Source organism: Manacus candei, unplaced genomic scaffold, assembly GCF_025592945.1.
Source record: "Manacus candei isolate 608988 ecotype Guabito, Panama unplaced genomic scaffold, ASM2559294v1 h1tg000050l, whole genome shotgun sequence".
In the NCBI taxonomy this organism is placed as follows: domain Eukaryota; kingdom Metazoa; phylum Chordata; class Aves; order Passeriformes; family Pipridae; genus Manacus; species Manacus candei.
Window position 1 is genome coordinate 17,012,398 of NW_026138098.1, and position 22,821 is coordinate 17,035,218.

The 22,821-nt window shown below is 37.2% G+C and overlaps 2 protein-coding genes across 5 annotated transcripts in view; one reads left to right on the forward strand and one right to left on the reverse strand.

The window, feature by feature from the left end:
- Positions 1–162: 162 nt before the first annotated feature.
- On the reverse strand, positions 163–22,310 carry LOC127476977 (protein FRA10AC1). Of its 2 annotated transcripts, XM_051800594.1 has the most exons (14): positions 22,147–22,310; positions 17,952–18,028; positions 15,855–15,947; positions 15,725–15,770; positions 14,825–14,901; positions 14,052–14,135; positions 13,494–13,578; positions 10,087–10,132; positions 7,692–7,805; positions 6,673–6,715; positions 5,076–5,200; positions 4,407–4,445; positions 3,021–3,105; positions 163–2,579 (listed from the first exon to the last, which is right to left on the reverse strand). In XM_051800594.1, the coding sequence occupies exons 1-14, from the start codon at positions 22,177–22,179 to the stop codon at positions 2,537–2,539; spliced, it is 990 nt and encodes a 329-aa protein (XP_051656554.1). In that variant the 5' UTR covers positions 22,180–22,310; the 3' UTR covers positions 163–2,536. The 2 variants fall into 2 exon arrangements, with proteins under 2 accessions (XP_051656554.1, XP_051656553.1); XM_051800593.1 differs by lacking the exons at positions 15,855–15,947; positions 17,952–18,028; positions 22,147–22,310 and having other exon boundaries at positions 14,825–14,964; positions 15,691–15,769.
- LGI1 (leucine rich glioma inactivated 1) overlaps positions 22,234–22,821 on the forward strand; it is a 32,067-nt gene continuing 31,479 nt past the window's right edge. Inside the window, exon 1 of one of the 3 annotated variants that reach the window (XM_051800581.1) lies at positions 22,234–22,487. In XM_051800581.1, coding sequence (XP_051656541.1) covers positions 22,408–22,487 — 80 coding nt within the window. In that variant the 5' untranslated portion in view covers positions 22,234–22,407. Of the gene's footprint in view, positions 22,584–22,821 lie in introns of all 3 variants that reach the window. The other 2 variants (XM_051800575.1, XM_051800579.1) reach the window with 2 other exon arrangements.

Here is a 22,821-nt window from a genome sequence, read left to right on the forward strand (position 1 = left end):
GCTACTTGTATATTTAGATTTTTATATTACGTGTCTTTCCTTAATCTGGAATTCCATCCATTCCCTTCATTCTCAACACTATATAAAGTTCTAGAGTAAACATCTCCTTCACTTTAGGAATGCTCAACACAATTCCCTGGCTCTGTTTATAAAAAGCAAGCCCATGGTACACTGTGTTTTTTCAAAATTGCCAAGAGAGTTTGCTAAGATACCAGCATATCCACAGTAGGATCTACATTCAAAAGCATTTTAAAAGGCTCACATACTCCCAATGTACCCTTTTGAAAATGCAATAAATTAAAGTATTTGAAAACCAATTAGTTGGCAACAATTTAATAATGAGAAGGGAAAGGAAAACAGAGGTAGAGCACATTAGAATTCACATTACCTCTCTCTAATACCAGAGACAGACTGCACACAAATTAGCTCCTCATAAACAATGAAGAGCTACCAAAACCTGTTCTTGAACAATGACAGTCCACTCCATTCATTCTACTCAGGTCTTGCAAAGCCAGCTCCTCCTGCAGATGGAGGAGGGGAAATGGTTGGTATATTATGCACAGATCTGAGTATTCACTGGAACCAGTTCCAAATCCAAGGAGATGGATGTCAAACGCAATTCCTGCAATAAGCAAATTCAACATGCAGACTCAATCCTGCCACTTTTCCTCCCCCTTTAAACAAAGAAGACCCACACTTTTTTTCCCCTCTGAAGGGCCCTCAGTATTCACAGAGAAGGGAGAATGAGTGAATTGCTCTATATACACCTTTCTAAGAACAGAGATACTGTGTACAATTATCACTCAAAATTAAAGGAATCCACAAAAAAACCCCAAACACTTAAAACATCCTGACTTATAAATGAGCCAAATATTTTATGCAAACAGTTATGACATAAAACTGGGTATATCATGTGTTATTTTCTGTATTAAATGCAGCTACTAAAGAAAACTATTTCAAGGTTGTTTGATAATGTAATTTTATTCAAACTGTATTAAATTATGTATTTACTATGTATACTGTAAATTTTTATAACTGTATTTTAAAGACCCAAAGAGGAGTTAGTTATCCAGAACACATACTTAATATACAATACTTGAAGCAACAAATATAGTAACACATTCGACAAAAACCCCTTTGGGCAAGTTGCACACGTGTAAGCAGATTGCTGCAGATTGGATTTGACCCTCAACCAAGCTTGCAAGATGACAGAGAATTAACCTTTAAATCCACCTTCTTACCTAAAGAAGCCTTCATGCAAGGTTACATTTATTTCTTACTCAAGGACACCCTAAACATGTCCTTGTACTGTCATCTATTATGTAAGTACAAACTGTTCAAAATGTAATTTTGTTAAGTAATACTTGTAAATAGAGTTCTCAACTTATTCACATGAGTAAAATGTTCATAAATACACTGCAACCATCTCTGCTGTTCCTTTTTCCACATCAAATACTATAAATACTTTCTATACATATATCTACAGTGAAAAGTACTTATCAAAAGATATATTTTATACAATAGTAACTTCCTCAGAATAACATGAAAATTTAATTTAAAAAAGTTTGTTCTTCGTATCCAAAGTAATTTGCACCTGACAGAAAAAAATACCCACTGTACTTGTTCATGTGCAGACTGTTTCTTGTGAAACATAACTGAATGAATGTTTAAAGATATGTTGCACCTTGAAGAGGAATACAAATCCAGTAAGTTTCTCCAGCAATATACATGCTTTACTTGTATATTTAGGATTACACTTTAAAGAAGGATTAACATTCAATTAATGGAAAGGAGATCAGAAGCCACAGATAACATAAAAGTCACATGTACATCTCCGGTAGAAAGCCACATACGTATGTTTTACATCAAAAATACCAACCAAATTTTTATAAATGGAATTATAAGACACATCGCATTTTAGCTAAAATTTAAAACAAAGTCAGAATAAACTGAACTTTTTAAAGGATTATGGGAGACATTTCACAATTTACTTAATTCAAGCAGAGTACATATTTGATAAAACTTGAACTTCTGCAATAGCACTTGAAAATACTTACGGAGACTAAAACCTGAATATTAAAGTCTACATGGCCAATAAATTTACGGCTATTACCTCTTGTTAAATAAATTAAAAATACAAATATATTAAAGTGTATGGCTTTAAACTACTCACAGAAACTTACAAATGCTCCTTCATAAAAATCTGACAATACCTGAAGTTTGGGATAAAATAAAAAGCAGTGAACTTCTGATGTAATGTTAATAAACCATATTCTTGTTTGTTTAAGTCTGGGTGCCATATATCTCTTGCACTGAAAGAGTTATTTCTCTTGTTTCATGAGTATGCAAACTATCATAAGAGACAAAGTTTTTAGATTTGAAGCCTTCTACAAAGATAATCTACCCAAATGGTTCATATGAGTGACTGTAGAAAAAGTATGCTGGAAGAAAGAGGTCTCGGGTAAATTATGATTGGATTTCCAGACTTCCATCTTGACAATTCATGAAGAAAGTCAGCCTATATCAATGTCAAGGTTTAGAGAAACAAGTCTTGAAAATACTCATCAAACTCCTCCTCCCTGTAAGAACAACAACAACAAAAATGTCAAAGACAGTTCTGCTTTGGATTTTTACCTAGGAGATAATCTTTGTATGAAAAATATTTAGTAAACTTCTTCTTAGAGTCGTAGAACGTATAGATAATTTTGAATTATTCCAATATCCTTCACAATTTCTTGACTGAGGAACAGTAGTGAGCTGTTAGGATTTACTTCTAAAATAATTAACAGCATAGTAGAAGGTAAGACAGCAGTGGTATCAGTGGTTTGAGAAAGGTTTTCATCCAGAGTTGTGTATGACTCCTCTTTAAAAACACATTCTTAGGTTAGCATGAAAAAAGATCTGACATAACTTTAAATGTCAGATTATTCATTGAAACACTCAGGAAAAATCTCTGCCTTTTCAGTTCTGAATGGACACTGTACATTTTACCAGCTACAAGTTCACACGATCAAACTAACCGTGATTTTTCATCTGCATCTTGTAGGGGACCTTTCCAAAAGTCAGCATCTGAAGGACCATCTTCTGCATCGCTGTTATTAGAATCTGTTAAAAAATTTAAAGTGTTTATTAAATAAGTTGTAAAATAATTAATCTTTTTTTTTTACTTAGATGGTATATTACTAGGAGCAATGTTTAACTACAATCATGAGAATTAGCACTTTACCTTGCATAAAATGAAAATGAAAATGTTTTGCAACTTTAATCAATGTAGCATCAAAAAGAGTCTTGGATACCATGAACTAACATTTTGGCCAAACATAACAACAATTGTGTGAAAACACTGCTCTCAACACAACAGCAGCACAGCACTTTGTTCCTAAAATCAAACAATCGCAAACCCAGAATTACAATAGAATTTCAATTAATGACATCAAATGGATCAATTACCTTATTTCTACTTAAATGACTATTTATATCGTGACTTACCAGTGAAATTGTCAGAAAACACGGATTACTGCCTAACTGTTTTGTGTAGGTATATAGGAGTGAAAACTCGTATCAGAAACATGCACTGACCTAGAAAAAACTGATCTTCCAATAAAGCTTTCCTGGCAAAACAGAAACTTTGGGCATGGTCCAAGTCATAAGAAAACTGCTTCAGGTCTTCCTGTAGCTAACTGTGAAAACCTGGAGCCTCAAGACATCCTTAAAAACGTACAGCAGAGCACAGAAATCAGTAGAAACACTCAATCCCTTCTAGACAGTCTGCAGCAAGAATTGGCATGACCAGGAGATGGGGCTTTTTTAATCAAAAAGAAACTGGAGACTGGAATTACTGAGCTACAGAGACAACCAGTGCCTAAAGAGTTACTGAGACTGAGTGCTCGTGCAACAAGTAGGTCTCTGAGGTACTACTGGTGGTAGCTGGAAAAGACTTTATTAAAGCCTAGGATGTATTTAAAATCTTAATTTTTTTGAGCAGAGTACATACAGTTCTGTGAAGGAAAATGTACTAGTTATTATATCAGAAAAGTACTTTCCTTACACAGCACAGATTACACAGCATACATTTGCATACCTGGACCCATGTAATTAATAATGTACCTATTTTTGCACCCTCTACTCTTTTCTGGAACAGTCTGACTTCTCATTTTTCTGATTATTTCTATTCTGTTATCTGCCCACATTTTCATTCTTTGCTTAAACAATTTCCTTCTTAAAATTCCCTACAGTTTTTCTCCAGGATATATAAGTAATTAATCTGAACCTTCATATTTGTTTGTTTGCACGCAGCATTTTTATCTTATAAAATAATCAAAAAGTCAGCTAATAAAACTAAGATCAATGACAAATGAAATAATACAACTTATTACAAAAACATAAGAGATATTAAAATACTTTACCTTTATCAGAACTATCTGAATCTTCTGAAGAAACCTGATCTGTAAAGAAGCACCAAGATAAAAAAAAAAATAGTAAGCTTACCTTGGTTATCTGTTATCTTAAATTGTTCACAAGGATTACACACAGTTGTTCACACACATTGTTTCACAATGTATTACACACAAACGTGCACAAACATGCACACACCACACTCAAAAAAAGCAAGCAAATACCGAAGTAGAAGGATTTTTTTTGCATGAGTGCAAAGGTCTCAGTTTTAGTTCAATTATGTTATCCCAAGATCTGTGGTGTAAAAAGGTTATCTAACATTTCCAAAAGGCTTTCAACCCCAAAGCCTCATGAAATGAAATACTTCACAACCCTTTCTGGTATGCAATGTCCAATTCTTGGATAAATTTTCCTTGTAATGCATATTTTTCAAAAGGCTCTCCCCCTCTGTTACATATAAGAAATTTATCTTTTTTTTTGCATCTAGGAAATTTTACCTCAGAAATTTATCTTTTTGACTACCTGTGTTAGAATCAAGAAAGTTACATATCTCTATGTATAACTAAATGTATTTATCTATACATAATTATGCATCTATATCTATGCAGCTATAGAAAAACTAAGGTTCAACTAACACATTTGTACATTTTAATAACTGAAGGTTTAAAACTTAAATGTACCTTTATGGGTCTTTTTTTTGGACTTCTTTTTTGTTGAACGAGAAAATTTAGTCTTCTTATTTTTTGGCTCTTTAGAGTCCTGTACAGTTGTGCCTCCTTTCTTGTGTGCTTTGACTTCTTTCCTCCTTTAAAAAAGATGAATATACACCTCCTCTATTATATGTACTTCTTATGCAACAGGAAATCTGAAGCATTTAATTCAGTCAAACAGTTCTCATTTTTTCAGAAACCTAACAGTAGTTAAACTGAAAAAATTAATTTGGTTTTAAAAAGAAAAGTGCTATAGAAACACAAGAGCTCTAGAGCTGAAGGCAAAGGACAGGAAATGCTAAACTCATTAATATGACACTGATACAGACAACAAAAACAGTGCATTGGCAAACAAATATTAAATACAGAAAACAATTTTATAACATGCCGAATTCTTATTTATTTTGATTTTTTTTCTTTTAGTAAATAACTTTGTATATATGTAGGGAGAAAAATACAGTTAATACAGATTTTAAAATATATTTTCATATTTGATAGCAACAAAACCTGAGGTAGAGGACTCTCAAGCCTAAGAAGCTGCTGCAAACAACCAAGCCATGTGTTTTATTTTCAGCATTACTTATACTGGCTTGTTGTAAGAACATAGGCTTTTTCCTACTTCTTTGTAAGAAGAGGTCAGTGAAATTCTTTCAAAGTAAGTATTACTCTGGAACAGTCAAAATGTGTGACCATGCTTATTCAGAACTCAAGTGGTTTTACGACTTTAGCTCCAAAAATCAAGACAGATCAAACTAATCTCAGTTAATGAACTATCCCTCCTAATATCTGCCTACACAGTGCTCTAGTGAAATGGCGTATGAATTAACTTTCAAAATGGATTGACTACTAGATGCACATTTGATTTGTGTTACTTTAGAAAAGAAATCATTGTTTCCTGGCTCAGAGGTTTGCCTTTCACATGCTTTGCAGATAATTGTATGGGTTAATTACTGAGACATGCAACTAAGTTAATGCCACATCAAAATTTAAAAAATCATAAAACCTGAGTGTCAATAGCTGTGGAATTCAATAAGATTACAGATACTATATAAAAAACAAATTTAAAAAAATCTAATCTTAATGCACACATTTTGTAGGTTCAAAATACACTAATTTTCTCTCCAATTAATAAGATTCTTAAGAAGAACAAACATTCAAATTCAAACTTTCCAAGCACAGTCACTTGACTCACACATAAAGCCACTATTTCTAGTAAAAGGAAAAGCATTTCAGCTCTGAAACACAGCAAGAGGGGAAATTTAAAAAGTGTTTTGCATAAATGTTCAGATAAGAAAAATAATCACTAGGCTGAAATTAAGCAAATGAAACTTCTGTGGTGGTAGGGATGGGATTCTTCCAGTTTGAGGGGTTTTGCACTTTCGTTAGTGCAGTCCCTAACTCTCAGCAGGGACAAGTCAGTGACTTTATAAGAACTACAGAACGTTTATGCTAGTTCAGCATAAATGAAGTTCCTAATCATCTAGGTGAAGTCTTTCCCCTATTTGCTGTTCATCATAACTGTAACCTATCAATAATTCACCCCCCAAATTTTAAAATATTTCATTACCAGTGATGAAAGTTTAGTTTGTAGGAACATTCTGGACATAGTCCTGAAAAAGAGAAAATAAGAACATTGCAGCCATCATTCTGATAAGCATAATTAACAAAATTTAGAAGTAGATCTTTCAGTTCCAGTAGCTTTTCCTTCAAAACTGTAGTTACAATGTAATTGCAGCCAGGATTTAGAAAAATACCACAACGAAATTCTTCAGTACAAACCCGGATTTTACTAAACCTGGAGAAAGATCACAGGTTTAGCATTGGCAACTATTCATTAAAAAAGTGTCAGTGCTTATCATGTACAGACATCACATTTTATGGATCTTTGGGGACAGATCAAATTGTTCTATGATAACACTGAAGACCCATAAGCGTCTTAGAGCTTTGCAAGAGACCAAGTGCTCCTACATGGAGTGTCTTGTGCACAAAACAAAAAGCCACCATTAGCTTGTTTTACACAAAGTAACTGTGTAAACTATGGTAAGTTTAATTATGTGATGAATGTATCAAAATATACACAATACTGAAAAAGAAAATCCCAGTCAAGATGCAAGAATGGAAAAGAAATTGATTAAAGATAAGAACTTTGTAAGAAAACATAAATATTAAAATCCGTAGTTGAAGGTGTGCAAGAAGTTGTCTGGTCCAAAACCCTAAGGACTCCTAAGGGTTGTAACTGAATGAGCAATGACAATGCTGAAACCCTCCCTGCAATGTCATATTGTCCATTAAAACTAGACATGCCTGTATACAGAACAGCTTATAATCGATTATTCTAATTTTATGACATCATTCATTATACAGTATGAAGTGGTCAACCTGTAACAACTTCATTATATATAATGATAATAACTGTTCTCTCTAAATCAAGACCATCATACTACCACCTGTGATTAAGAAAATTATATCCTATTCTGCATTTTTCACTTTGCATGAACTAATATAACTGAGTCTTGTTCGATGGCTTTTAAAGCACGAGATATTTTTCTTCTTTTAAGTGTACATATCCTTGAAGGGCTGACTTACGCAGCTTCACAAGTGCATTCCTCTTTTCACCATGCTCAACGTAACCAAAATTCACCTCCCAGCTCTTCAGGCCTTCTTGCTCATCACAGTGCTTATTTCCACAGGAAAACTGACCTGTAAAGAGGTCAAAACCAGCAAGGTGTGGTTCAATGATTAACATGCATAGGTTTAGGCTTGTTATTTCCAGTTTTGCTCAGTTTTTGCTTTTTGTGTTCCATTTCTTTCCAACAAAAAAGAGTGCCAATCTAAAAATAACATCTAGAGTAAGGAAACAATAACAGAGAACAACAAAGCAATCAATCAGTCAATCAATCAAACTTGCCTAATGCTGCCTATTTGCAAAGAAAAACAAAACTGGAACTGTGTTTTGAAATCTATGGATGAAGATAAACTAAGAAATAATAAGCCTAATACTGAACTCTGAAAAAATGAATGTTACTAGGAGACATTCTATACCCTAAATAATTACTTACTTAGTAGTGGTGATGGATTAGGAAGTGTGATACAGACATGCATCTTTAATGACATCAAACTATTGAAAGTATCACGTACATACCAAATGATGCCCACATTCTTATTGCCTATCTAATTTACCTGACACACCAGACATACAACTTGTATTCTAATGACCTTTCATAAACACCTTTCTTTCAAGAAAAGGAAATCCAATTTTGTGAGAAATGATATGTCAGCTTTAATAGCTTCCTTCAGTTCATTATGTGAAAGGCAACAATGATTTTAATACAATTTGCACCTAACCAATGTTGTTTACAGCACTGACTTCCTAATATTGGAGAAATAAAGATACGTATATTCCTTTTGCAGAAGCCTGATTTGTATACAGGGCTGGTAGAAGGGATGTGAAGGATGTGTATTAATAGGCTCACAAGCAGGACTGTTGGTGAACGATTAACCTCAGAAAATTCTGCTTAAGCTGCTAACTAGTGGATTGGCAGTGTCCTCAGATACTTCAGTTCTGCAATGAAACACCACTTGCAATGTGAACATTTGAAGGCACCAGCAGTGGTTCTCATCACCACTATTACTGACACAGCTAAATTAAGTACATACAATGCAAATTATCAGACAGGCAGGTAATAACGTTTTATTAGATTTGAGGAAATCAATTTATATTGCTGATTTATATTTGAAAATAGCATTGAAGACCCAGGCCTTTTTTAAAGGATAGTTTAGAACCGCACTCGGGAAGAGAGTCCGACATCCGTGAGCGCGTTGGGTTCTCCCGCCCTCCAGTGGTGAAAGGGAGGATTTATCAACTCTTATATTCCATTGTACGCTTTCCATCAGCATTCCATTAAAAAGCTTGAAACTTGTAATTCTGCACTTTTGCCACATTTTAAAATATGGAGTACCAGATATTAAAATTACAATGCAGCTTTAAATTCTTTTCCCCCATGAAGACATAAAAATAATTTATTTCTCATTTAATTTTAATTATCTTTTTAAAGCATTCAATAAAGCACCAAATGTAACTATCTGGTAACACAATCTGTAGTGCTGAATGCAACATATTACTACAACCACCTTTAGAAGTTCTAATCTTTATAGCTTAAAAATCCCATCATTAATGTTTACACTTCCTAATGTGAAATACATATTTTTAAAAACATAATTCTTTTTTAACTTTCTGTAGTATACTATAATAGAGCTGTTTACAGAATGCAGCTCTCCACAAAACTGTAGCTGAGAGACACTGATCAACAATATCACCCCATACGATTTTCTTGTGTCTGCATCCATGACTTCCGAAAACTACACACGTATGAGGATCCACCCACAGGAAGAGTAATCTATTCATCTCATTTTCTTGCTTGTTCAGCAACTTGAAAATGCCCAAGCACCTAGGCCATGGAATGGGGACTGCTGTGCAAGGTCCCAGTAACACACTGGTAAGAATTCACACACAGAATTAAGCTGCCGATTCAGAAACAGGACTGGGAGACATGATAACCATTCCCACTATTCCCATTGAGGCTTTCAATTCCAATTTAACCTCAAACAGACATCACACAAGAAACTTTGATTAAAAAGTTAACCTTTTGCAGAACAGCATTGGAGAAACTATTAATAAATAATTTCCTGAGGAAATGTACTGAGACACTTCAATTAAGAGTATTCTACATTATCAAATGCGTTATGGTGGTGTTCACTACAAATCTGATCTTTTGAGAATAAACCAAATGTTCTTTTAAGGTTAAAATATGCAGATCAGTGTGCAGTCTAGACCTATGTGCATAAAACAGCAAAGTTGGAAGTTAAGTCAATTTATCGTCCATTATTATCTGATAAACTTATCAGTATTGTCAAATACCGTCTAACAAAATTATGTCAAAAAGCATCAAGAAATGTAATAAAAAATGAAAGATAGCATTACCTTTTCCTGAAATTACTTCTTTCTCATGTCGCCATCTAAATCCAAACTGTTAAGAACCAAAATTAAGTTGTAAATACTCAATGTATTCAGTATCAGAAAGAATCATTTCAGTTGATTGATTTCCTGCATGTGGTTCATCCATTCAATCTCAGTCAGAAAAATTTAATTTCTTTCTCTTTTAATTAAATATATCTCTCTGCCTCTGCTTGCCAGAATGATATTTTATTTATAAAAATACTTTACAGATTTTTATTTTCACAGGAAAGTCTCCATACTGAAAAACAATTACAAAAGCAAAAATATTAACATTTCCAAGTGGAAGACAAGTTGGCCTAGAAATCTGGAAATAAAAACAAAAGAATAAAATGTATTCTATTTAATGACCAGGTGTCAAACAGATTTCATTTCTTGGCAATAGGAGACATTTCCAATCTGTTAAGCTGCAAAACAAAGCAGAGACAGCAAATAAGAACTTTTCTAGAAAAATAAGACAACAACAAGAAGAAAACATTTCAAGTCCAATGCATATCAAAGTAAAGCTTAGATGCAGAGTAGAGCTAATGCAGTTCCCTTGCTGCATCACAAAACTGACAATAGAATTAAACTATCTGACAATACAGACGGTCATTTATCAGCCTGAAAGCTTGCAGACAAGATGCACTGATGGTTCAAAGACAACCTTGACCTAAAAATTTCTTATCTAGGGAAAATGTAAGGAGTAACAGACCCATCAAAAGCAATAGCTGTCAGAACACACTGTCTCTAAGTAGCCTCATACCAGAGGTTCACATTGGCATTTGATTAAAAGGAAAAGATTGTATGTTCTAACCACAAAATGAAAAGTGGGATCATGGATCACAAGGTCCTCTTTGACTGCAGTGCCAGCAACCAAGATGAGTGCAAGTGAGTGTGGGAGCAGCAGAGAAGACCAAGCCAGACCATCAGCAAGGTGAAGGGCCTGGGAGCACGAAGGGTGAGTGAGTCTGCACGGGTCAGCTCTGGGTGTGAGAACACCTCTGTATGTCTAGGGCTGACAGCACAGGGGGTGTGCTGCGAGACTAGGGGAGTGTCAGCCATCTCTGTGCGGATGTGTGTGTGTGTGTGCATGTGTGTGTGTGTGTGCATGTGTGTGTGTGTGTGCACAGCCATGTGTGCATGTCAGTGAAACAGTCTGAACCAGCAACTGCAATGTGGTTGCACATTTCATATATCTTAGAGCTTCTTACTGTTTTCTTCTGAGCTTCAGCCTTTGACAAGGTGCTCTGCTTATTTTTCAGACCTCAGGAGAGACGCTCCCATGAAACTTGCCCTTATAATTATCCAGTGTTTCGGAAAACATAGTTTTTTCTTGGAAGAAAAATTCCAAAAGAGATCTGAGCTACAATCTCTATGCAGAGATCTTTAGAAAAATTATCTGACTTGAAGACTTTGTTGGAGCAAAACAATTACAGCTGTGAAAAGTCAGATGAGCATGTATGAGCAAGTCTCAATCTGTGCAATATAAACGTTTAAAACATTACAGAAAACTGACCTCCAACTTTACTTTGACACCATCTAAGCAGGATATAGAACCAACAGAATCAAAGAACAGCCCAGGCTGGAAGGCACCTCGACAACCATTGTTGTTCAGCCTTGTTCAACTATTCATGGGAAAGGGGGCAGAGATGAGATTATCCAGCACCCTGTGCAATTGCACCTGCAAAACCTCCAGCTGTGGGGATTGTAACGTGCCACTGGGGAGGTTGTTCCAGCAAATCAATGCTTCCACTTTCTTATATCAATATGAAGTACCATCATATAAAGCATCAACAACTATCATACAAAAAGTTGGCCAGCTAAGAAGCTTGTTGTCCACCCTGCAACCTCTCATAGCACCAGCACTGCAAAACAGAAGGTACAAGGGGCTAAAGATATCCAACAGTTTCTAAAAATGCAGAAAAAAAAAATCAAGGCAGGAAAAATCTGAAAGCACAGACTGCATTCCATCGGTGCGAATGGGATCAGCAGCCCATTTCAGACTTCCAAGAAAAAAGCCTGCTTTGAAATCCTTCTCTACCAAACATAGGCATGGATAAATCAGTAATTGAAAAAAATCTCTTGTTTTTCCTATTTTTCTCAGAATTTCTAAGAAAGGACTTTCATATGATCAGAATGTATTTGAGAACAGAAAGCATAAATATTTTACGAACTGCATGACACAGCAGTTATGCTGACATGGCAATTCCAAAAATATAGGTAATGACTTATGTGTATAAATGGGAATTAAGAGTGACCTCAAAGTTAGGACAGACACACTTGAAGTCTGACAGGGAAATACTTTTCACACAACACACATACACAAAAAATCTAGGGCAGAAGGGTTTCCCACAAAAGATAGCAAACACACGGAAACTTGGCACAGCAGTGAAAGAAACAAAATCTGTAAGTCTGCTCCAGGGAAATCAGTTAGGGGACAGAGAGGACATTGAGCAATATGAAACAGCTATAGGAAAGTAAAATGAAATTTACTCAAAAAAAGGAGGGAAGGCATCTTCAGCATTTTAATTTTTGTTAATTTTAATTAAATGTTCACATTTTACTGTTCCAATTGTCTTTAGATGACTATCATCTTTTCTGCCTAATAGAGTTAAGCCCAGTTCTTTCAACTATTTACCAGTTAATGTAGTTTTCAATACTATAAATAGTCTAAAAGAACTATATAGACACTGTTTACAGCACTGGGTTACTGTGTGTTAACATCAAGACACATCTGAGTTAGCTACACTCTTTGCAAAACCACAATAGAAAATTCCTGTATGCTCTCTGACTAAGAAGTTAGTCAGCCAAAAACTTGGAGAAAATAAAGGCTGTTCCAGTTAAGAAGAAAACCTGGTGCTGGAACTGGGCTGTTTCTCTTAAGAAATTCTATTTATTTACAAGGCACATACAGATCCTGTTTCCACAAACAGAAAAAAAGAACAACCAGCAAAAGATGCTACTTTAGAATAGACTTTTCCAAAATTGTTTCTGCCAGCATTCAAGTACAAAACTCTTTTTAGACTTTTTTTTTTTTAACAGTAACATTCCAGGGTTTTCTAGGCTTCATCTGTTGCTCCTCTCCAAGCAACCTCTGTAGCCTTCTTCCTTTAACCCCTTTGCTTTTTCTGCCTTTTTCACACACAATGTACCTCTTCATAAAACACCATCTGACAGAAATTCTCGTATTCCCACAGAAGCACATTTTTGGGGCAGTGACAATGCTTGGATTCAAACTGCTGCTGCTTATTAAGTAACTTGACAAATTCTCACAACTCTTTCTCTAGAGAAGGGGTACAACATTCCAGTTTCACAATGTATCCACAATTATAAGGCAATTTTTAAAAAGGACATACTTCAAAACCAGTGTGATTTACAATAATTAAACATACCTTATTCTCTTTGTATCTGCTGAGATCTGCTATGCAGTATTCTTTGAACAGTTTATCATAATACTTCTTTGCAAGCCTCTTCTCCCTATAACAAAAGGTATTTTTTTATTAAATACAGAACATGACACAATTCACTTTACATTGTAATGACATTAACAAGACATTGTTTCATGCAAAGAACACAAGTTGCAGAGAAATGAAACAGATAGACACTTATTAAACTAAGGAGTAATTTCCATAAAATTGGAAAAATATACATAAAATAAATCTGCAATACATACTAAACTTTTTTCAAACTCAGATTTCTTCAGAGTTTTCAGAACAGTCATTTGAATCTCAGAGAATGCACAATTATTTATTAGTTTTTCTGTCATCAACTCATGTTGCCACTTGAGCAATATCGCAATATGAAAGACCTCCTAATGGTCTTTCATTTTCAAATGCATCAAAGATCAAAGAATGATCACTAAGTATGCACAGTAATTCTTATTAGTAGGGGACACTACAAATTTAGTACAAGTGATCTAAAAATAACATGTTCTATAATATTTTCAGTACCAATTCATGTCTGCTTCGTCTTCTTCATTCCACAGGAATCTGTGGTTTTCTCTAATAACATCAAGATCCGTCTTGTCATTTGCTCTATAAAAGGACACACTTTTTTTTAGTACAATGTAATATTAAAGTGAAAAGTCCATGAAATAATAATTTGGTAACCATCAGTATTCCACAGTTATGATCTCCACCCCACAGCAAAAAGGAATACATTGCTATGAAATAAAACTACCAAAAATGTATTCCCTGGCATACCTGTTCCCTAAAAACCAAAAAAAACTCAGGGTGGAAAATGGCCACTGCAATTGTGGATGACTTGATCCTATCTGAAAACACTTTTTATACTCTTTATTGAAGACAGTAATTTTAAAAGGCAGTTATATATATATCTCTAAAGAAGGTTATCATTATTCTGGACAATGGATAGCATTTCTGCACATTTCAAAAGTATTTCAGACTGTTATTTTGAAGGTACTGACAGATATTTCTCAATGTACCTTCAATTAATGCTCACCTGTCATCTTTCTTTTTGCATAACAAAACAAGAATAATTCAGCTCATGGTAAGGTCTTATCTAAAAAATGAAACAATGCAATTTTGTTTTTTTGGATTTACAATTTACAACTACTGTAGTTACCATTTTTGACCAAAAAAATTAGTAATTTCACACACAGCCACATCCACTTCTGCCCCTAAAGCTATAATATACATTTACCAGCTTGACATAACAGGGAAGCTTTAGGGTCATGAGGGGAAAGTTTGCTAATGGTTCTCACCCAGTTCGTCGGAAGTCCTCTATTTTGCCACCATAGTATAAAATGTAGTCATGCACTAACTTTTTATGTCTTTCATACTGAATAAAGCAATTAAGGATTGTTCCAGAATTTATCTTCTTTTGTTTTACCATAGCTTAAAACTAAAAAAAAAAAAAAAACAAAACTAAAAAACTTTTTGTATACTTAAGAGAAAGACATTTTTTTCCTCACAAACAGTTCAGTAATTTCCAGAAAGAACAGAATTAATTAGCAACTTTTACTTAATAACCTCTCATAGAAGCTACTTTCCAAATACAGGAATTCAAGGCAATTTCATGTTTAAAATCTCATTCAGCTGCCAGACCTTTATAAAACTGTCTTCCTTTATCAAACATGCTCTGTTCTCATATACACAGAAACTTGGTTTATTTTCTCAGCTGTAATTTAGACAACAGCTTCTCAGTATTGCAGTTTTGGTTTAAAACAGGTTTGTATTTCTGCATTATAAAAATAGTCTGGTTACTAAAATGGAACAATTTATTACATTTTTACCGTCGACATACAAGAGTTAAAGGTTGTATGCTTTAGTTTGGAGATGAAAATCATGGAAAATTATGTAATGCTTTTTAGAATACATTGGCCTCAGAGACATAATTTGAAACACATTTTGTATCACAATTTGAGCAAAATTTGTAATTATTTATTCAGAAAACAAGCCTCTTCAAAAATAAAAACACTATATATGCCTTCTTTTTCAATTAACTTGTACCTCAACAACAAAAAGTAGTTCTTTTGAAGAATGACTCAGTATCTGGTACTGCACTGTCAACTACTGTCATAACTGAGAAATCCCAGTATTTTACCATAATGGATAACCTGTGCCCCACCTTCAAACTTGAAGAAAATGAAAGAGAAGGATACAGCACTCATCGATATCAAGTGAAATCTTCTTTTTCTTGCTTCTTCCCTGTTAATAACAAACATGCTTCAGTGAAAGCTATCTTTCCCTTAAGGTAAAAAATATCTCACAAAAGCAGTATATAAAAGATACCTATCACATTCTTCGGCTGCGAATTGCCTGTGAACCACACTGCCTTGCTTTGCTTTTTGGAACGGCTTTACCAGAAGGCCATCTTCCTCTATTCTAAAGGTAGGTGGGAAAAAAGAAGAAAAGTTAGTCAAGAACTTTCCATAAGCAATAGAATTTCCATATGCCAAACCTTCCACTAACTTGATTAACAAAAACTGTTATATTGCTAGTTTCTACATGAATGAAACAAAACTTCAGAACCAATATCAGCTTGGACTTTACCTCATTTGCAGAACAAAATCAGAAAGGCAATCACTTACAGTTAGCATTTAAAGGAAAATGCTTAAAACAGCCACTTGTAATATTTATTTTTATCAATACTATCACTATAGAACCACAATGAAAAACCTCCGAAGTTTCCGAAGTTTCACTCTACATTCTAAGTCCTCTACAAATCTCAGCTACAAATCTCAGCTACACAGCAAAGTAGGAACAGAAAGGACAGTGTGCTCACTGATTGAGAGTGACTGCTAATAACCCTATCCCACCCTTCCATGCCAATGGCCCATCACCTCATTAAACAGCTCTGCCTCTTGTAGTGCAATCACATGAATCAAAATTTAAAACTCAACTGCCATGTTGTGAACCATACTTGTTCTAAAACATAGAACTAAAAATACCTTAAGAATTCAACAAAGTAATGAAAAGTTAAATATAAAGAGATGCATTTTAGCTAGTAAAAGGTATATTTACTTAGTTTCATTCATGAGTAGAGGTGAAGAAAAGATTTTTCCATAATCATCAGCTGACAGAAAGAATGGAAGTCAGAAACTTGAGAAAGCAAGCCAGAGAATTTGTATTCCAAGCTATGGAATAGAAGTCTAGAAACTAAGGGCATCATTTGCTCAAAAGGATCTGTAAGCACAAAATTCCCATAAGGAGACTCCATAAAACAGCAATTTGGAAAAAATTTAAGACTACTATTTTCCTTAAAGTGAAAATAAATATCATCATAGAGCAAGAAGATATATACATAGAGTGAACCCACATAAGAGCCCTACTGGGAATCAGCAGTAGTGTGCCAGAACAAGGATAACGATGGTATTTCTGAAAGGCTCCTGATGGTTAGTTAATATTCCACCTCAAAAGTGGAAGGGTAGAATGTATAATGGCCTTCTAAAGAAAACAAAATCTGAACAAAACCAGTCACTGTTTTAATGGAGAACAGCTATATTTATAAAATAAATGAAACACCACAATGCCTGCTCTTATTCCAACGATTAAAACATGAAATTTTTTTCCCAGAATGCAGTCAGACACTACAAAATCCATTCTTTCAATTTTTCTACAAAGGAAAATATGCAAGTGACCTAGGAAAGTTTCCAGAAAGTCTTCTTAAATAAAGTCCAGTAAAAAGCAAGGGAGAGACAGGAAAAAGAAAAGTACATGCATAATGTGGGCCAAATGTTCAGTATGGTGCAGAAAGTGTCAAAGGACTATACTGCCAAAACAAAATAAATACATAAATAAATAAAAATCTTTACAATATAAGGAAATCAGACTACAAATTTCCAGGTCACTAATAGTGGGAACTACTGAAAGAATTAGCAAATATCTTATTTGCAGTTACACTTCAAGGATTGAATACAATACAATTCACCAATTCCCAGGTCTCTTCACAAATTAAATAATAAAGAAGTAGCATTAGTTCTTCACTTTATATGTTTTATATCTACAAAGCCTGCTACCACTTGGCCTTTTGTGCCTTGCTCTCCTAGCAGTTCCATTTGTCCTGATGGATTCATAGTGAAGTGAACAGTGCTGCCAAATCCCAGCAGTGGATACTAATGCTTGGAAAAACGAAACACTCTGCTCCAAGAAGTGAGGAGGATATAGACAACAGATGGAGATGGCAGAACAGATCTCAATCAGCTGCCCCTAGGAGATGACAAGCTTTGGCAAGCTCGACATGAGGAGATGCAGAAATCAAAGAGATTGATTTTTTCAAAAACCATTTCAACACCAGACTTTACATACAACAGCATCATCTTCTATGCACACTAAGAGGCCATTTGCACAAAATGTGTAATGCAAAGTGTTAAGTCTATACTACATTACCTTTTAGTTTTTTGCAGAGACTTCTCTCCACTCTCCTCATCACTGAAATCAGAATCATAGCCTCCATGGCCATGTGCCTGAAAATAATAGACCAGTCAATATATCTGCTAATGTAACATGGATATGGCATAATTACAAATTAGTACTGTCTATCATGTATAAATAAAAGAGAAAGACAGAGAGGAAGCAAAAAAGTGCAAATTCTCACATACGTCTAAATGAAGCCAAATTCAACAGACAATGCAGAGCATATTCCAAATAACACAGGGTAAAGAAAGACACTGTCAATCTGTCTAAAGATCCCTCTATAAATAATTTATATGCAGATGTCCCCATATTTAATCTTCGCATAGATGCAGAAAACCAAAAGTATGATAAATACCTTTGGATTTTAATTTCAATGTTCCTTATATAAGAAAAAGGCGAGTATTCTCCCCAGAAGCAAGTCTTCCAGGGGGCTGGAGGACAGCAACCAATATGCCCACATTATAAACAAAGAAAGATGGGAACAAAAGTTTCTTGGGCTGTGGTACAGCGTTTTAGAACATTAGATCTTATACTGGTAACTGGAAATCTGATCGAAACTGTAACTAAAATACAAACCAACAACATGCCTGCAAAAACATACCACCTAATCAGCACAACATTCCCACCAGAAAACGAAGTCTTTTCCATAAACTTTGGGACTACAATGTCAAATTAATGTCTTCAGCAACCAAGCACTGACTGATGCCCAGATACATCACCTTCATTTTTCAAGGGACAATACTTCGGCAGAAGCAATGGTTTAAGTAGATCCTATCTCCTCTCCCTCACTCTTACTCTGGTACCTTCCTTCCAGTCGCCCAGTTACAGTTGTGAAACTACACATGAACCAGACAAAACAACTCACCCAAGTTACAAAGGAACCTATCCAAAAGGAGTATTTTAACTCAGGTCAGTTCCCTGACAGTTCATCCAGAGCCCCTGCAACCAGTTACACCAGCCAGCTGAAGGGGTAGCACAGGGAGAGTGTAGCCAGAGCTGGGAACTGCAGAAACCAGCACAGACACCAAAAAACACTTTTACACGACTGAGGTAAAAACAAGAGGGAAGGTTATTACATATCTGCAGGTGGAAAGGCTCAAACACACACTACCTAAGTATCTTGGTAATTCAGACTGTGAATGAGAAAAGAAACATATTTGATTCAGCTGATTCTTACATTACGTACAATCATAGCCCTCCTCAGACAAAAAGCTGAGAAACACAAACTCTGCAAAAAAGACACATCTCCTCAGGATAATTTTGATGAGGTGCCTTCTCTACTGACCCCAACAATCGATTTGTATCATGCAGAGTATGTAAAACACTATCTTATCAAACTGACAGTGAAGGATTGGTTTTAAGATTTTTTTAATTTTTTTTTTATTATTGCTAATAATAAACTAATACCGTAATGTTCCTTCCACTCTTGAACTCTTCTGAAGAATACATAGCTTGCATATACATATATATTTGAACAAAAGCAAACCAGAACTTTCTGATTTACCTTTATGCTTTCTATTTCCCAAGAAACAGAAAAATTATCAGTTACCAGACACACAAACAAACAAAAGTGCAGCAGATGTCAGTGGTTGTCATGCACTGGCAAAAGAGCAGCAATGGTACTAAGTTCCATAGCTGAGGTGGTTCTAATAGCCAGCCTACCACTACTTTTATTAACGAAGCTTATGTGGTCTTTAGAAAAGGCTGAATACTCTAAGAGTGTGCAGAAAATATATTTATATTTGGCCTCTAAATTAAAAAAATATGACGGTAATCCGGGAATGTTTTAAATAGCAAAAGTAATGCTTCCCAGATGAACACGGAGCTTCCTTCACACTCAAAAGGGGAGAAGGTCCCAGCCAACACAATGAGCATGAAAGTCAACATGAGACAGAAGTAGTACAGAAAAAGGCTGAAAGAGGAAAGACCAAATGAAAGGAGATTTTCACTAAGTAGTTGACCTTGGATGATGGGGCCCAGGAAAGAAGTAGACATCCTCAGTAATCAGCTCTCACCTGATTCCAGGAATGATTAAAACAAAAAGAAAAAAAGACGCAAGAAAAGCTGGTCCAACAGAATCATACTGTAGGGCTCTAAGAAGTTGATGACTGCCTTTTGAAAAGTTAACTGTGAATATAGGGGCAAGTATGGCTAAGGCAGGCATAGGCTGCTCTTCTGACAGGAAAACTCCACAGCTTCAGACATTCCTCTGAATCACTACAATAGCTCACAGATAAATTCAGAGTGAAAAAGAATACAACCCATGACTGACGTCCTGACACTTCTAGGTCACTCCTCCTTCGAAGGCAACAGCAGATGGGCAGGTACTGCACTGAAGCTGAGTTTGGCATCAGCAGCTCCAGCAGTGCCGGATGGCACTCGTGGAGACTGGGACTGAACAATTACTGACCTGATGCCTTAGGATGATATCAAGATGACCTGACTTTTAGGTAAAACATTTCATTAACTCCATCAAAGAATCTCATCCATAAATGAATCTTTCCATTTTGGAAGGACAATGAAAACACACACCTGCTTCATACTGTAAAATTTCATGACAGATTTCTTCCCTTCCCCACAAGAAAAAAAAACCCAGAGAACAATCCCAGACAAAGAAAATGTATTTAACTGTAGTAAAAGAGGGGCAGATACCAAAGCTTTGTGCCCAAGCTAGCAGATGTAGACATGGGCATGCAAAATTGTCAACAATATTTAAGATAACTATTTTCACTATTTAATAAGCCCTTTAATATAAACTTTGCTTTGATGGAATTTGTCAGAGACTCAGAATGCTTCTGGTAAATTATTAATGTAAATACCAAGTGTTTTACCAAAATGCAAACCTGAAAAGGTATGTAACTTAAATGGTACCGTGTATTTTGTCTGTTGCATCAACTCTGAACTTTTTATTCCCAAACAACAAAACAAACTGAAACCACAAAATTAAAACAAATCCCAATATGTTCTGGAGTACATTTAGCTCACATTTAAGTAATCCCAACATCTTGGATTAACTAATAATGAAACAATCGGAGACAGAACAGAGTCCACTTAACTTAGGAGTCCTAAACCCCATTAATTTAAACACAGTAAATAAATGAATGCTGTCCACAGCTGACGGTAGACATAGATACCAACTCTTGATCTCAATATAGGACACTACAGTTTCCCCAGCACTGCATTTACAGCAGGTATTTGCATCCAGAGAAGGCGTCTCTCTAATGAGGTAAATGCACACTAGTGAAATGGACACATCACAGTTCATGTTGGTTCCTGACCACAACATACAGCTGAACACAAAAAAGCAGTTAAAAAAGAAAAAAAGTCAAAACAATCCTAGACAAAAATTCCCAACTCGTGGTTCCTGACCTCAGCCCTAATCTTGCTACTCCGTCATAAGCGTCACTCTCATCCTTCCCTTTATCTGCCCAGCACACAGGTCTGTGCTCAAGTCTGCTCACAGCCCAGATGTGGCCCGGAACAGGCCCGAGTGCTCGTTTTGATACAAACTACTCTGAGAAGGACTGAAGGGAGAGTGGGATCTCTAGGGGGGCTCGACGAGCCATCCTGTCTGGATAAAGAGTGCCATGTGTAAAGTCAGAATGCTTCACCGTAACACACTCTTCCCACCCTGATGTCTATGAGGCTTTGTAGCCGCAACTTGGGGGAAAAAAACCTGAGAGTAAATTCAATTAGCTTCAAATTTACTCTTCCTTGTAGAATCAACTACAAGGAGTGCTTGCATATACTGTACAGTGAACGGCCCTGACAAAGAGAAAAGCACCCACAAGATACTGCCCCTTTATTAAAACTACGAAAGAAGAAGCAGGAGTAAAAGGTAGGCATCAGAAGACCACGACAGCGAGGATTAGAATTTCGTGGAGCTCCACGGAGAAAAGTCACATCGAACGCCGGCCCGTGTGGGTCCGACGCGACTTTGAAGCCGTTCCCATGTCCTGGAAGCCGCCCAGTCCTCTCCCGGCCCGCCTGACCCGTCTCCCACCGCCGGAACGGGGCACGGCCGCGAACCCCGAGCAGCCCGTCCGGGGAGGGCGGCGCGGCCCTTCCCCGCCCGCCCCGGCCCCGCCGCCATGGAGGCCGCGGCCTCCGCCGGGCCTGTCCCTGCCGGGCCCCCTCCGTTCCTCCCCCTCCCTCCTGCCCCACTCACGGCCGCGGAGAGGCGCAGCTGGTTGGGCTCCATGGCGGCGGCGCGGCCAGGCCCGCCTGCGCCGCCCGGCCCTGCTCCCGGAGCCGGCACCGCTCCGCCAGCCGCTCCCGGAAAGCGGGGCAGAGGCGGAGCGCGCCCGCGCCGGGGGCTCCCTTCCCTCCTCCCTCCCTCTCTCCGCGGCGGGCGGGCGGCGCGGGGCAGCGGGGCGCGGGGGAGGGCGAAGGCGAGCCGGCACGGGAGGGGAGGGGAAAGCCGCTCATCATGTTTAGGGGCGAGGGGAGTCTCCCTGCCCGGGAACCCGGTGCGCGGCCCCGGCTGCCGCGGTCTCCGCCTCTGGGAAGGTAGGATTCGGCCGCAGGGGCTCGGAGAGGTCTCGGCGCGCCCCTCTCCTCCTCGCCCCGGTTCGCCCCCGCACCACCCCCGGCGCTTTCGGGCAGGTCAGTCCCCACTACGGGGGGCACCGGCTCAGACCCGGCTGCGGGCACCGGGGCCCGGCGGAAAGGGTCCCTCGGGAGGGGTGGGGGAAGGGGGGGACGGCGTTCTGGAGGGGACCCCCGAGGGAGAAGGGGACGCCCCAGGGAGGAAGGGCCCCGGGAGGCGCTCCGCGGCGGGCAGCAGTTGCCAGGCGTGCCCGTGTCGAGCGGGAGGTGCGCGCTGCCCTCGGCGCGGCACAGC